The sequence below is a fragment of the Orcinus orca genome, chromosome 11 (assembly GCF_937001465.1).
Source record: "Orcinus orca chromosome 11, mOrcOrc1.1, whole genome shotgun sequence".
NCBI lineage: Eukaryota > Metazoa > Chordata > Mammalia > Artiodactyla > Delphinidae > Orcinus > Orcinus orca.
In genome coordinates, this window is record NC_064569.1 from 41,651,292 (window position 1) to 41,667,093 (window position 15,802).

The 15,802-nt window shown below is 43.1% G+C and overlaps 1 protein-coding gene across 5 annotated transcripts in view; it reads left to right on the plus strand.

Annotated features, from left to right (window-relative positions):
• SCN8A (sodium voltage-gated channel alpha subunit 8) overlaps nucleotides 1-15,802 on the plus strand; it is a 177,551-nt gene that overhangs the window by 99,219 nt on the left and 62,530 nt on the right. For all 5 annotated transcript variants that reach the window (XM_049694090.1, XM_049694089.1, XM_049694093.1 and 2 more), the window contains exons 7-11: nucleotides 1,044-1,265; nucleotides 2,220-2,283; nucleotides 4,043-4,184; nucleotides 6,079-6,285; nucleotides 7,138-7,431. In XM_049694090.1, coding sequence (XP_049550047.1) covers nucleotides 1,044-1,265; nucleotides 2,220-2,283; nucleotides 4,043-4,184; nucleotides 6,079-6,285; nucleotides 7,138-7,431 — 929 coding nt within the window. The remainder of the gene's footprint in view (nucleotides 1-1,043; nucleotides 1,266-2,219; nucleotides 2,284-4,042; nucleotides 4,185-6,078; nucleotides 6,286-7,137; nucleotides 7,432-15,802) is intronic.

The following is a 15,802-nucleotide window of genomic DNA, read 5'->3' on the forward strand; positions in this document are numbered from 1 at the left end:
GTGTGAGCATGCCCAGGAGAACCACATGTAGACTCAGTCTTGATCCAAACATCACGAGCCCACAACCATACTTTTCTTTGCCTCCTATCACCGATCTCTCCCTGTGCAGTTAAGAAATCTGCCTGCAGATTCAAATTTGAACCGGTGGCTTGCATTTAAACCGCCAATTCAAGTGGGTTATATGTTTTTTAAACTTTTTCAAGTTTTTAATCTAGGACAGAAAAAAGGTATAGTATATGTGATGCAGAGAAGGTATATTTTTTAGTGGAAATACAAACTACAAATACTAGATTGATACTGATTAACCTTTTCAATATATTGGCATTTCCAGAGCTCTTGGGAAAATATTATTGTACCTTCTCACCTATTATTGGCTTTTAAACTTACCTGTAGTTCTCTTTCCAAACTGGAAGCCTCCTCAATTCCTGATTTTCTGTTTGTTTATTCAGCTAATATTTACTGAGTACCTTGTGGGCTAAGCCATGCAGATACACCTGTGAACAAGGCAGACATAATTAACCATAACCATGATAAATGCTACAGAGGAAGTAAAAGGTGCTATTAAAATAGTAATAGTAGGGGAGGGAGAAGAGTCGTAAAGTCAGGGAAGCCTTTCTGGGGGAATTGCTCTTTAAGCGAGAGTGGAGGATGAATAGGAAACAGGCAGGAGGGACAAGAGAAGGGAAGGAAGCATTCCAGGCAGAGGGAACAGCATGTGTGGCAACACTGAGGCAAGTAAGACCTTGACTCATCTGAGTCGCTGAGAAGCAGTCAGAGACAGGGAAGTGCTTCCAGGAAGAAAAGAGCCACATGCTGGAGAAGGGACTTTCTTTTTCAAAAAAATATTGACTTAAAAATTGATGCCCCTGGAAGAATTGACAATACCGCCGCCCCACTGTTATTCCCACGGTGTAAATGGTGAAGTGGCCGCGCTTCGTGGGCGGCCCTGTGGGGCAGACTAAGAGCCGTGGCGGAGCGGGGAGGCTGGGGGAGGTGGGGAGGGCTGTGGGATGACTCTGACTCTGGGGGTTCTCTCCCCTCAGGCCTGAAGACCATCGTGGGCGCCCTGATTCAGTCCGTGAAGAAGCTGTCGGATGTGATGATCCTGACAGTGTTCTGCCTGAGTGTCTTTGCCTTGATCGGACTGCAGCTCTTCATGGGAAACCTGCGAAACAAGTGTGTGGTGTGGCCCATAAACTTCAACGAGAGCTATCTTGAAAATGGCACCAAGGGCTTTGACTGGGACGAGTACATCAACAATAAAAGTAGGTGGCCCCGTCTCTGCGAGTGCGCAAGAAACAGCCTTCCGGAAAGGAAGGCCAGGACTGCTGGAACGAGCCTTGGGAACTTACTCCCTTCCCGTGAGGTCGGATAATGTTCAGAAGCTCTCAGATATCAGCCCCCTCTCCCTCTCTCTCTTTTCTCTCCCTTTAAAAGCAAAAATGAAACTTTAGATCTTTTTCACATGTACCCCTAAACTTTTGCTTTGAAAATCAGGCTTAGAAACTTGATAAAAATCCTCTTTTCCCTGAGATATGTAAACATTTAGTTTATAGAGTATATACCTAGTAAGGTTTCTGAATACTACTTAGACCTTAGGAATCAATCTGGTCTTTGGGAGTCGAGTAATCTCTAAGTAATCATTTGATCCTATTACAGTTAAGGAGTTTTAACAGGTTCATTTCAGGAACCAAGGCACTTGGGTCTTACCCTTAGGAATATTTGGTATAGTAGTACTTCTGTAAAACAATGGGGGAAAGTTAGCAGTCTCACTGTCAGTCACTCCTGAGGAATAAAGGCAGTTAGTATCTACAAGAAAGTGTTGCAAAGGGGATTTCAGGGACACGAAAGGCAAACGTGCCTTCTGAATTAAAGTGGGGCATGGTGACTAGCGATCAGTTTATCTTTGGTAGAGAGAAGTTATAAGGATAGAAGAGTAGAGTGGTGTAACAACCCTTTGATTCAAGTGCTAGAACGTGGCGTACAGATCTGAAGTACGAGTAGAAGTCAGGTGTCTGTGAAAAGAACATTGCACTAAAGGCTACACAGCAGCACTTTTCATTGTTAAATATATATAGGAGAATAGTTAATGGGAAAGAATTCTTATCAGGTTTCACTGCTGTCAGGAAAGATTTATGTGAGCTAAAATCAATAACTGTTTATTCTCTCATTCACTGAAATCTGCCTTATTCATTTCCTGCCTCTTCAAACTTTTCTAGCAAATTTTTACACAGTTCCTGGCATGCTGGAACCTTTGCTCTGTGGGAACAGTTCTGATGCTGGGTAAGTAGCTCACCTAATTTTATTCTCCTCCCTTAAAATAATTTGTCAGACAAAAATGGACAATATGTTCTCTTTCTTTGTGCTCATATAGTGGATCCTTAGTGGGCCCGACGTATTGGGTGACTCAGATTTTCTTTCTGTCTTATATTTGTCCGTCCAAAGTTGACATTTCACTAGTAGGTGAAGGTGTCCATAGTCTCAAGCCAAAATTAAAGACGTAAAAGGCTAAAGACAGAATCTATAACATCAGATATCTTGCCTGTCTCTTGAAGACTCTCCTCATTCTATCCTAACACAATTAATAAAATATCGAATAAGGACACCGTCTTCATGATAGGTTAGCACCCAAGGTTGACCCAGAATATGCCAGGCCTGACAACGTGGGGGAGGGGAAAGAGTTGCAATGTAATATCTTTTCCCCTTTTTATACTGTGGCAAAATACACGTAACATAAAATTTGGTCTCTTAACCATTTCTACATGTACAGTTCAGTGGTATTAAGTATGCTGATGTTGTTATGCGACCGTCACCACCATGCATCTCCAGAACTCGTCATCTTCCTACAGTGAAACTCTGTACCCAATTACTCCCCATTCTCCCCTCCCCTCAGCCCCTGGTGACCACCATTCTACTTTCTGTCTCTATGATTTTGACCAGTCTAAGTACCTTACTTAAGTAGAATCATACAGTAATTGTCTTTCTGCAACTGGGTTATTTCACTTGGCATAATGTCCTCAGGGTTCATCCGTGTTATAGTATATGTCAGAATTTCCTTCCTTTTTAAGGCTGAATAATATTCCATTGTATGTATATATCACGTTTTGTTTATCCATTCATCTGTCAGTAGACACTTGGGTTGTTTCCACATTTTAGCTCTTGTGAATAATGCTGCTATGAACATGAGTGTACAGCAACAAAGTTTAGTCCTGATCCTGCTACTTCTAGACTTTTGGCAAGCCATTTAACTTATGTGAGCCTCAGTTTCTTCATCTAAAAACGGATTTAATCATGTTCTCACTTTCTCAAAGGGTTATGTAAGGATCCAATTACATAACATATGTGAAAGTGCTTTGTAAACAGAGGACTATATAAATGTAGGGTGTAGTGTCATTATTTAGAGTATATTGGTAAATACAGGAGTTGGTGTTTTAAGATGACATGACGACTAGAAGTTCATTTAATTTCTGTATTGAAGTAGCTACTAGAAATTACACTGAAATAAATATCAGGCAAGTCTTAAAGCAGAAGAACTGTTATAATCAAGGTCACTGAAATCCCCAGTATGACATGGTTGTCACAATGGGTGTTAAGAGAATCGAGATGATTAAGAGAAACTTCTAGCCGTTTGTCATTTCGGATAGCAGCTAAGTTAAATTGGGTTGAATTGCACATTGATATGAATCTAGGACAGTGATTCTCGAATTTTGGCATGCATAAGAATCATCTGACACGCCCCTTAAAAATACAGATTCCTGGATCCCATATCCAGAGCTTTTATTCCTAGGTCTTGGGTAGGTCATAGGAATCAACATTTTTCAGGTGATTCTGATCCTTGACTGTCCCCATGACATCATTTTTTGAAAAATTGACCTTGCTACTTTGTTTCTTTCCTCTTTTTCTTTGTTTTAATTCCTGTTTGTTGGCCTGTAATAAATAACCATCTATATATTTATTATCTCCAAGGTCACAGAGATGCCTTACAGCTGATGACTGGGTAGGATTACATTGAAAAGCCCTTTGTTTCCCTTTCTTTCCTCAGGCAATGCCCAGAGGGATACCAGTGTATGAAAGCAGGAAGGAACCCCAACTATGGTTACACAAGCTTTGACACTTTTAGCTGGGCCTTCTTGGCATTGTTTCGCCTTATGACCCAGGACTACTGGGAGAACTTGTATCAATTAGTAAGTAATACCTCTTTTTCGAGTGCTACCTCTTTTTCTTTGGTGATAGAATTTGCATGAGGCTTTGTGGGGTTGGGGACATTCTGTGTGAGAGACCTTTGGTGAAGACGTTATATAGGATCTTAGGGTGGTATTTCTCAGAGTCAGCTGGTTTACAAAAGTAAGTGAATTCTCCCAGCTCTTGGCCTGGTCCTTTAATGCTCATCATGGGTAGCTGTAGAGGTTCACAGACTTGAGAGCCTCTTGCCCGGCCTGGGAATCTGCATTCTCTACCTGCTTCCTATCATTTCACCAGACCATCTTCAGTATTTCTCCTTTCGGAGTTTTGGGCTTAGGGCATCTTTTTAAGAAATATTAAACACATTGTACAAGGCACTATGCTAGACATTATAAAGATGAGATTTTATCCACAGGGATCTTGGATAAGATCTTGTCCATGTTCTGAAGTTTGTAACACATTTGTATTTGTTCAAGAATGTTGTGACAGATTTTTTTTAAAGGTCACTACTATTCTGTTAGGCTGCTTTGGTGACTGGGCAAGTCGTTTAATTTTGCTGGTTGTGGTGGAGAAGTTAGTCTAGGTGACTGCTGAGGGCCTTCCAGTTTAGAGATTCTCTGATGATCCATTGTTTTCCATTTGACTCTAGCATTTGGTAATGCAAATTAGTTTGAGGATAAGAAATGTGTTCCCCTCAGGCATGAAGGAAGCTCTTTAAGGGAAGTTTCTTATTCGTATCTCCTAGAACTCTTCCTTTCTGTTGTACAACCCAGTATTCCCTCAGGATTGAATCTTTCCCATGAAATATTTGTGACTTATGCTAAGTTTCAATTTGTGGTTGAGAAGAACAAAAATGCAAACTAAGTAATAGTGGGTCCCGTGTACATAACCGAAAACACAATTGTTCTTTGATGTCTATGTGCTTGCTCAAGGAATACTCAGTATTCCTTGAGTAGTCCCCAGGGAGTACTCTTGGGATCCTCCTTCCTGTTTTCTTTTCCCTACACTATCCTTTATGTCATACCCCTCTTTAAAAACTCATCCTACGGGGCTTCCCTGGTGGCGCAGTGGTTGAGAGTCCGCCTGCCGATGCAGGGGACGCGGGTTCGTGCCCCGGTCCGGGAAGATCCCACATGCTGTGGAGCGGCTAGGCCCGTGAGCCATGGCCACTGAGCCTGCGCGTCCGGAGCCTGTGCTCCGCAACGGGAGAGGCCACAACAGTGAGAGGCCCGCGTACCACGCACACACACAAAAAACTCATCCTATTGCAACAGGCTAAGGAAGGATGTCCCTCAAGATAGGGACTTCCTATGACTTGGACCTGATCCCAGAGATGGAATTTGTCTGTTAATGCTCTTTGAGGACCAGTAGATAAATGAGCTGAGGTCTTGTATTCATTTCTTCAGACTTGTTTTAGAACGAGCTGACAAAGTCAAATGTAATTCTTAGCCCAGAGCGATTTTTCCTTTAAGAAAAAAATTAAGCATTTTTCTACAAAAGGAGTATATTAAGAGTATTTGGAAGTGGAAGAGGACTTTTTTGTCATAATGAATGGGACGTACTACCAACATTTACTGTGAGTTGAGGGTAGGGGAGGCCGTTTGGCCATTGGGGATGCTAAGTGTTCTGCAGTGTGAAGAAGTACCACACAGTGAAGTACTGTCCTGTTCAAAATGCAGTAGTGGGGGCTCCCCTGGTGGCGCAGTGGTTGAGAGTCCGCCTGCCGATGCAGGGGACACGGGTTCGTGCCCCGGTCCGGGAAGATCCCACATGCTGCAAAAAAAAAAAAAAGTAAAAATTCAGTAGTGCCCCTGCAGAGGAACACCAGCCCATGAGTTGTTTTCAGCCTGATTCGTTTGATGCAAGCAACTCAGAAAGTGGTCTCTGTCTTTACAGACCTTAAGAGCAGCTGGGAAAACGTACATGATCTTCTTCGTCTTGGTCATCTTTGTGGGTTCTTTCTATCTGGTGAACTTGATCTTGGCTGTGGTGGCCATGGCTTATGAAGAACAGAATCAGGCAACACTGGAGGAAGCAGAGCAGAAAGAGGCTGAATTCAAAGCAATGTTGGAGCAACTTAAGAAGCAACAGGAAGAGGCACAGGTTGGTGACCAATTCTTTGCTATGGTCTTTCCTGCCATATCACGGTGACTAAGGCCCCGCCTGATTGCCATTCCAATGGATCTCTTTAGGCATCAGTCACTGTCAAATAGAAGTCACTGATCTGATTAAAATAACCCAAGTAACAACTACAGATGGTCAGTCCAATTATTCCATTTGTCTTAATGGCCATATTGTTTGTGAATATGATCTTTTGTTGAATTTCTCAACTGTTCAGTGTACAACTGCTGTGCTGGCTGGGGAGAAAAGAAAGTGGCCAGAGCAGTCTATATAATGCTTCATATAAGCATAGCCTTTTTGTTGAGAAAAACATTAGGGTCTCCTTGAGAGATTCTCTGTGGTCATAGCAAGTCTTGAAAAGAAGATACAGGTAAAATTTGAAAAACAAACTTGTGATTCCACCAACACCCTAACACTTTACTTTTTCATCTTTATCTTTATCCAAATATACATGTATTTTTACATTGTTGGGCCCATAATGTATAGTATAGTTTCTTAGCATTGATTTGCAGAGTTGTCCAAAAAAAGGATCATTTGGTACCAAGGTGGCAGCCACGTTCTTGTCTGAGATACTCAAGAGAATAAACCCCAGAGTTCTCACCATGCCGTTCTGCTCTGGTTATGCAAGGCTGTGTGCCACGATACAGCTTCAGCTAGGAAGAAGGGATGCCAGGCCCCAGCCACAGGCTCCTCTGACGGGCTGGTTTCCCTTCCTCCTTTTTTCCCTTTTTCCCCTATCTGTGGGAAAGGAAACGACCTGTACTAATTGCTTGGCTTTGGGTGGCTCCAGTTCATTGCTTCTGATCTGCACTGTTGCTGTGGCTCCTTTCGTAGGCGGCGGCGATGGCCACTTCAGCAGGAACTGTCTCAGAAGATGCCATAGAGGAAGAAGGTGAAGAAGGGGCAGGCTCGCCCCGAAGCTCATCTGAAATCTCTAAGCTCAGTTCCAAGAGTGCCAAAGAGAGACGTAACAGGAGAAAGAAGAGGAAACAAAAGGAGCTCTCTGAAGGGGAAGAGAAAGGGGATCCCGAGAAGGTGTTCAAGTCAGAGTCAGAAGATGGTATGAGGAGGAAGGGCTTTCGGCTACCAGACAACAGAATTGGGAGGAAATTTTCCATCATGAATCAGGTAAACTCTTTGCGCTGGGTCAAATAAGCCTAAGAAATTTTGGTTTTCCTAATCTCACTTGATTCTCATGTTCCCCTTTGGGTTTACGTTTTCCGCACCCATTCCTGCATTCTCAGGCCTTTTTCTCCATACCTACACGCTGTTTTCCTTTAGGAGGAAGTGTTACTCGCGTATTAGGGCTGCCCTGTGCTCTAATCCTGCGCTCCCTTCTCTGCTCTAAAGCTAGCCCTAGGACAACCTGGTCACCTTTGGCAAACTTACCATAGCAGTAAAGTCTGTGTCACAACCAGCAAGCCTTATGTTCTAAAACATCATGAAGAACTTTTCTCCTCTTAGCATCTGAACTTCAGAATTTAGATCAAATACCTCTTTTTAAGAGTTTCATATAATTTTAGGTTAAAAAAAAAAGTCATGGAACTCTTTAGGTCACCTTATTTGAGTGTAGCAAGTTCTAGTAATTAATTATTCTAGATATATAGTGTCATGCTGATAAATTAGCCTATGATATATTAGAAGCCTCCAGTTTTACCCAACTTTGATAAATTGGGAAACTAAAAGAAAGAGAAGGGAGAGGACTTATGGATTATTATTGAGCATTGTATTACTATAAATTTCATCACATAATAGGTATTTTTGGATTTCAGAGAACACCACCAAAATCCAATTCTTAAGCCGTTTAATTCCCCAATTTTTTTTTTAAATTTATTTTTGGCTGCATTGTGTCTTCGTTGTTGCATGCGGGTTTTCTCTCGTTTCGGTGAGGGGGGTTACTCGTTGTTGCGGTGCATGGGCTTCTCATTGCGGTGGCTTCTCTTATTGCGGAGCACAGGCTCTAGGCACGCGGGCTTCAGGAGTTTTGGCACACGGGCTCTAGAGCGCAGGTTCAGTAGTTGTGGTGCACGGACTTAGTTGCTCTGCGGCATGTGTGGTCTTCCGAGACCAGGGCTTGAACCCGTGTCCCCTGCATTGGCAGGCTAATTCTTAACCACTGCGCCACCAGGGAAGCCCTAATTCCCCCTTTCAAAGAAAGTTTTGTAAGGTATAGAATAGATTACAGTTCCTGGTTATGGCAGTGTATTCAGTGTCTTTTCTTGTTTCCCAGAGATGATTGATTGTGCCTCTCCCTTACATCTCTCACCTCCCAGTTCAGTCTTTTGCTAGTCCAGTTCATTTTATCACAGCAGAATCTCTCATGTCCATCCCCTTCTTTTTATTCATATTAATCCTATTTTAGTTCAGACTTTGTGTTACTTTGTTCTACTGCAGTTATCCATTGCAGCTTCATTCACTCCTGTCTGTCTCTCTCTCCTTTATGTTTTATATATTGTCAGCAGATCACTTCCTAAAACATCTCTCTCATTATTTGTCACCAAGCATTTATGGAGTGCCTACTGTATGTCAAGGATTGTGCTAGGGGGCTTCCCTGGTGGCGCAGTGGTTGAGAGTCCGCCTGCTGATGCAGGGGACGTGGGTTCGTGCCCTGGTCCAGGAAGATCCCACATGCCGCGGAGCGGCTGGGCCCGTGAGCCGTGGCCGCTGAGCCTGTGCGTCCGGAGCTTGTGCTCCGCAACGGGAGAGGCCACAACAGTGAGAGGCCCGCGTAACGCCAAAAAAAAAAAAAGAAAGAATAAAAAAAGAAAGGATTGTGCTAGGTCCTAGAGATTAAAAGGTGGTTAGAACACCATCCCTGCCCTAGGGAGCTTACAGTGTAATGGGGCAACCAGATACATTAAAAAAATTATTTGTGTAATAGCATTGATGATATTATTCCATAATTGAGATACACTGGGGTGTTTTGGAGGGCACCGATCTATTCCAACCTGGAGGTTCAGCAAAGATTTTCTGGGGAAGATCAATGAAGGATAAACAGGAGTTAGTCAAGTAATGTACATGTGTGTTGGTGAGGGAGCAGTAAGACAGAAGAAAGGACATTCCAGGTTTGGAAGAAAAGTACGTTCCAGTTTGGACATCCCAAGTTTGAATTGTTTGTTGGGAAACCTAGTAGACACATGGATAGTCAAATGATAGCTCAGGGAAGAGGTCCTGAGCTGACAGGTGGGGATTGAAACCATGAGACTGGATGAGATGACTTGGAGAGGTGTGTCAGGTGGAAGAACAGTGGGCCACTGATGTTCACGGCCATCAGAGATGGAACTCATGGAGGAAGACAAGTGAACGGTCGTTAGAGGTGCTAAGAGAACCGACAGTGCAGTGAGGGCTGGAGAGCACAAGGGTGGGAGAAGGCAGTGGAGTGATCAATGGATTGAAACTTAACAGAGATGCTTGATGAGATCAGAACTGGAAATATCCGTTGGATTCGGCAATAGAAGTCATTGAGAACTTGAAAGTTATATTTCAGTCCAGGGTAAGGGTGGATGCCGTGTTGAGTGGGAAGTAAAGACTTCTCATTCAAACTTCTTTAAAGAATGTGGGTGGGGGCTTCCCTGGTGGTGCAGTGGTTGAGAATCTGCCTGCCAACGCAGGGGACATGGGTTTGAGCCCTGGTCTGGGAGGATCCCACATGCCGCGGAGCAACTAAGCCCGTGAGTCACAACTACTGAGCCTGCGCGTCCGGAGCCTGTGCTCTGCAACAAGAGAGGCCGCGATAGTGAGAGGCCAGCGCACCGCGATGAAGAGTGGCCCCCGCTTGCCACAACTAGAGAAAGCCCTCGCACAGAAACGAAGACCCAACACAGCAAAAATAAATAAATTAATTAATAAACTCCTACCCCCAACATCTTAAAAAAAAAAAAGAATGTGGGTGAAAATAAGCTTTTTTTTTTTTTAAATTTTGCGGTACACGGGCCTCTCACTGTTGTGGCCTCTCCCATTGTGGAGCACAGGCTCTGGACACGCAGGTTCAGTGGCCATGGCTCACGGGCCCAGCCACTCCATGGCATGTGGGATCTTCCCGGCCCGGGGCACGAACCCACGTCCCCTGCATCGGCAGGCGGACTCTCAACCACTGCGCCACCAGGGAAGCCCAAAAATAAGCATTTTTATAATCTGTTGGAGAGGAAACCCAGAAGAAGGAGGGTTGGAAGTAAAAATGGAGTAGAACAGAAAAGAAAGTAGAACACAGTCTTGGGAGATGTGAAAATAGGCGTAGCCTCTAACAGGAAAGGGGGTACCTTGTCCCCCCCCAAAGACGCCAGCACAAGAGAGGTGGGTGTGTGGGGGCAAGTTTGTAGATGGGGAGTAGGAAGTGGAGAGAGATGGCACCTGTCAGTCTCTAGTTTTCAATAATGTAGGAAATTAAAAATCTTATCGAAGGGTTTGAGAGGTTGAGTCGGGAGCTTGAAGACAATAGTGACAGTTTAGAGTAGTTACTAAGAAGAATGGGAGAGGGAACTCCCCTTTGGGGTGGAATTCATAGCACTCCCCCTCCCCGATGCAGACTCCCTCTTCAGTCTCCAGTCCCTGTGCCCCTTCAAGCACCCTATACTTACACCACAGTGAACTACTAGATGCTTCTCATACACGATGATTCTTTTCTACCCTCTGTTTTGCTCCAGAAACAGCCTCTCTAAGATGCCCTGTTTTTTCCATTTCTGAATTGTCCACGTTGTATTTATTCTTCACATCCTTTTCTCAAGAAACCTTCCCTGACCCTCCTCCATCCCACCCCCAATTGGAAATTATCATTTCATCTTTCCATTATGTTTATACGTACCTCTCTGCATGTTGCTTTTTACTGTATGTGGTTTTATATTTACGAATGTTCATATCCTCTCCTCTCTCAGATAAAATCCTAAAGTCAAGGTCTGCTTCTATGCCCATTCAGATATTTGTTGGAAAAATGAATGAAGAACTTTTATAAATCTGATTTAACCCCTTCTGGGACTCCTTTATGGCCTGGAACCATCTCTGTCTCACCTTCACCTCACCTTTCTCCTAGTTCAGTCTCTTCTGGGGGAAAACTGTGCTTGTAGCTTTGTTGTAATCCAGCCCTTGTCTTGAGAGCCATCCTGAGCTAGTTAATGAATACCTTAGTACCATTAACACTTTGCTATTGAATGGGCTCTGATTAATCCATAGGCTTCAGCACAGAGTTGCACTGATTGCTCCCTAGCTCAGAAATAAAGCTGAGCTTCTGAGATGTCCTGCTTTGCATGAAAATGTTCACTTCCTCTAATCTCCCCATTTGAGAAAAACTGTGGATTCCTAGAGTCCGTGGCTGACTGCCAAGACTTGCTTAGAAGGCCCACACAGTAGTAATACTCTTTGTCCCAGGACTCTCCCGCAGTTTCTCTGATTTTATCTGGACGAATCGTTGCGGAAACTGAGCCCTAGGGAGATTTACTAATTTATTTAAGGTTATATAGCTAGTAGGTGTTGCAGGCAAGATTTGAACCGGGGGCTCCTGACTATAAGCCTTGTACTGCAGTCTCTAGCCACCCGCTCCTCACTCACCTCCACACGTACCTGGTCGTCTGTGGCGACTGGCTTCAGTTTTCCCACCGCACAGTTCACGTGAATGTCAGTTTCCTGTATTTCAGATCTGCTGAGATCCTCTCGAGACATCTGCCCAACCTGTCTCCTACCTGTTTCTCTGTAAAATTACTGCTGTGTTTTTAGGGTTTAGGTGAAAACAAGTAGTAGGTTGAGTTCATTTTTGCAAAGTATTTTAATTATTCTGTTGCAGCAATTCTCAAACTTTTTGGTCTTTATATCTTTAAGAATTATTGAGGACCCCAAAGAGCTTTTTTTAAATGTGCTTTCAATTTATTGTGTTAGAAATTATAATTAAGAAATTTTAAAATGTTTGTTTACTGATTTATTTAAAATAATAATGATAAACCCATTATATGTTTAACACAGATCATACATATTTTTGAAAAAATAAACTGTTTTCCAGATCAAAAAAAAATTAGTGTAAAAAGTGGTACTGTTTACATCTTTGCGAATCTCTTTAATCTGTTATTAATAGAAGATAGCTGGAATATACCTGTATTTAGTCTGTTGCGATGTATGTTTCTTTGGTTGAAGTATTTAAAGAAAATCTAGTTTTCAGATGTAGTTGGAAAAGGAGGAAATATTTTAACAGCCTTTTTAGATAATTGTGAATATTCTTCTTTGATGCTTTTCCAAAACTGGATAATGGTAGATTTTTAAATGGTTAGTTGCAATGTGGAAGCTGAAACTGTATCAGTAACTTGGTACTGTTACATTAAAATCCTTTCCTGTAGGGCTTCCCTGGTGGCGTAGTGGTTGAGGAACCGCCTGCCGATGCAGGGGACACGGGTTCGTGCCCCGGTCCGGGAGGATCCCACGTGCCGCGGAGCGGCTGGGCCCGTGGGCCATGGCCGCTGAGCCTGCGCGTCCGGAGCCTGTGCTCCGCAGCGGGAGAGGCCACAGCAGTGAGAGGCCCGCGTACCGGAAAAAAAAAAAAAAAAAAAAAAAATCCTTTCCTGTATTTTGCACTATAGGTCTTTAACTCATGAATGACTTGTAGCATCTTACGTTGACCATTTGGGAAATACTCGTTCACTGAGTTATGCAGATCTTCGAAGTACTGACACACAATATTAAAAAATCACGTATATTATTATCTCTATCAAGCTCATAAGAAAAGTCTTTAAATTCTGTGAAACTGTCAGGCTCACAGAGTCTACTGTATGCCTGTGAGAAAATGAGAGTGATAAAGGCAGACATCATCTTAGTATTATTATGAAGTAGTTTTAATCTTGTGACCCCCCCCCGCCCAATAAAAGGGTCACAAGGACCCCGGGAGTTCCCAGACCACATTTTAAGAACCAGCTGCTGTGTTGGAAAGAAAAAGTGAAGAAAAGGTGAAATATGGCATGGAAGTAGGACATTTAAATCATCAATTTATTACATTCTAAACATCCCAGTCATTGTTAAGCCTTATCCCAGTAAACAGCTGACATGGATGCCCTGAAATTCCCAATTAATTTTTCTGTGTAATGTGAGGGCTCCTCCCTCTAACCAAGAACACTCCAGAGCTATTCTCCCAAGCAGACACCTAGATCTAAGGGAGTATTTTTAGTTAGCTGTGAGGTGACTGCCTGAAAAGGACCAGAAGCTCCTGGTCTGTTGACAGGAAAGATTTTGAAAACAGGACCTATCTCATAAACTAGCCTGGATCCCAGGAGTTAATAGAGCCACGGGTCCTGAGTCATACCTAAAACCCTCCAGTCCAGGAGAATTGAGACTGGGGGGTCAGGGGCTACCCTCAGGATATGTCTCCTTAGGGAATTGGCTAGATCAGGATTAGATACAAGGGATACAAGGAGAAATGGGACAAATTCATCTTTTCCCCTTCCACATTTATTGCAGTCAACTCTTTTGCCAAGAATGGAACAAAGAATTAAAGAATAATAGATAAACTGTTTCCTTTTAGTGTGTATTGTCTCAGGATCCTGATTCCTAAGTGTTCCTGGGTCACTGAATTGGTCATTATCTTTCTATCACTTCCTCTCACTTTCCTATCAGTTAAGAATAGTCAGGTATTATATACTATATGAGATCTAATATAGTATATAGTATTTCCTCATGTAGTACATAATATTTCCTACTAGGCTGCAGGTTTCGAGAGGGCAGGGACCATGTTATATGTCTTGTTCACCACTATATCCACATCACTTAGCACACAACAGGTATTTAATGATCATTTATCAAATAAAAATCAAACCTCTTTCCTAATATGGAGACCTAATATAGTAGGTAGGGTCAGCACCCAACGTCGGCCTCGTGAAAATCACAGATTCAGTCCAGGGAAGCTTGCGGTGAGAAGGGAGGCAGTTTTTTATTTTCTGTATTTTACGGGGCTTTGACATGTTAGGAGCCTTGCTGGCTAGGAGGAGCTGCCCCTCTTGGTGCTAGTTTAATTCCTAGAGAGAGCGAACAACTTGCCAGGAAGTGTGCCTTTCATGTGCAGATCAACCAGTCCAAGACCCTTATCCCCAACCTCCTGGTATCTAATTCACACACCCAGCCAATATTTCCCGTGCCCTAAATCACTCCAGAGCCAGGACCATTCCTATAGCCCAGAACCTGTTTGAAATTATTCAAACTATCCAATTTTAAACTTGTTCAAATGTGCCTGCTCTGCCTCACCCATCCCTTCCACAGCAAAGGCTCTGGGCCAGGCTTTTTGCCTGGCTCCTCCTGCCTCCTGACTGACCCTCGTACCCACCCCCACCCACCGTGAGGCCCTGTGTGGCCTGGCATGACATGGTGCAGCATGCCATGCCCCCTTATTTTGGGAACTGTAAGTAATAAACTCTTCTTTCAAAGACAGTTATCTCTGTGTCTGTCACCTTACCATACCTGATTAAAACAAAATCGTAGGTGGGACTTCCCTGGTGGTCCAGTGGGTGAGACTCCATGCTCCCAAGGCAGGGGCCCTGGGTTCGATCACTGATCAGGGAACCAGATCCCGCATGCTGCAACTAAGACCCGGCACAGCCTAAATAAATAAATATTAAAAAAAAAAAAAAGAAAGAAAGAAACCAAAACTCATAGGTGCGTTCTAACACTTAACAAATCTTCTGGCCAGCCACATTGTTTAGAGAAGTGTTTCTCAAACTATCTGTAGCGAAGGACCAGTTTTTGTCTTTCCCATTTCTTCATGAATGATACTCTTGTAAAATATAATTGCAATAACCTTCTAGAAAAATCATCACATTCTTGGATGTTGTAAAAATGCCTACTTGCTATTAAAATTTCTAAATGCTTCTCTCAGGTTTTTACTGTCTCATTGCAAACCAGGAGCGGATTATATACTAGCATTGATCTGTGAATGGTTCAGGGGAATGAATCAGTGAGGGTGCCCAAACATATATGTGAAATGAGGAATAGCAAGCAAAAAGCTGGAGGAGGCGCTGACCCCTCTACCAGCTCAACAGCATGGAGAAGGAACATGGCCATGCATGTGCCCTTTTAATACACAGTGACACCCTCCACTCATAAATGAGACCCAGTGAACATTCTAGAATCTAACCCATGCAGCTCCTCCTCTGTGGTGCAGGGATGAGGCAGAAGAGCAGAACAAGTCAGAGTGATCAGGAAACGGGTCAGAGATGCTGCGTACCTGAATCCTATTTTTTTAGAGGTCTACATACAGCATATAGTATGTATTTAACAGTAACATTTGTGTAAAATGATCTGTGATAAGTGGTTTTCTTGATGCAGTTTCCAGTAATCAAATTCATTTATTATCTCAGGGATTTGTGAGTTGCTTCAAGCCACCGCAAGAAGAGACTACATAACAAGGGAAATACAGGTTAGAGAATGAAGTATGATAAAACTAGAAATATCCAAAAAAAATCTACCCACCTGGGCATGGGGGCTTTGTACATTACAGGAAGAGAATGGAACTGGGATCATTTTGAGTCTAGAACTAGAA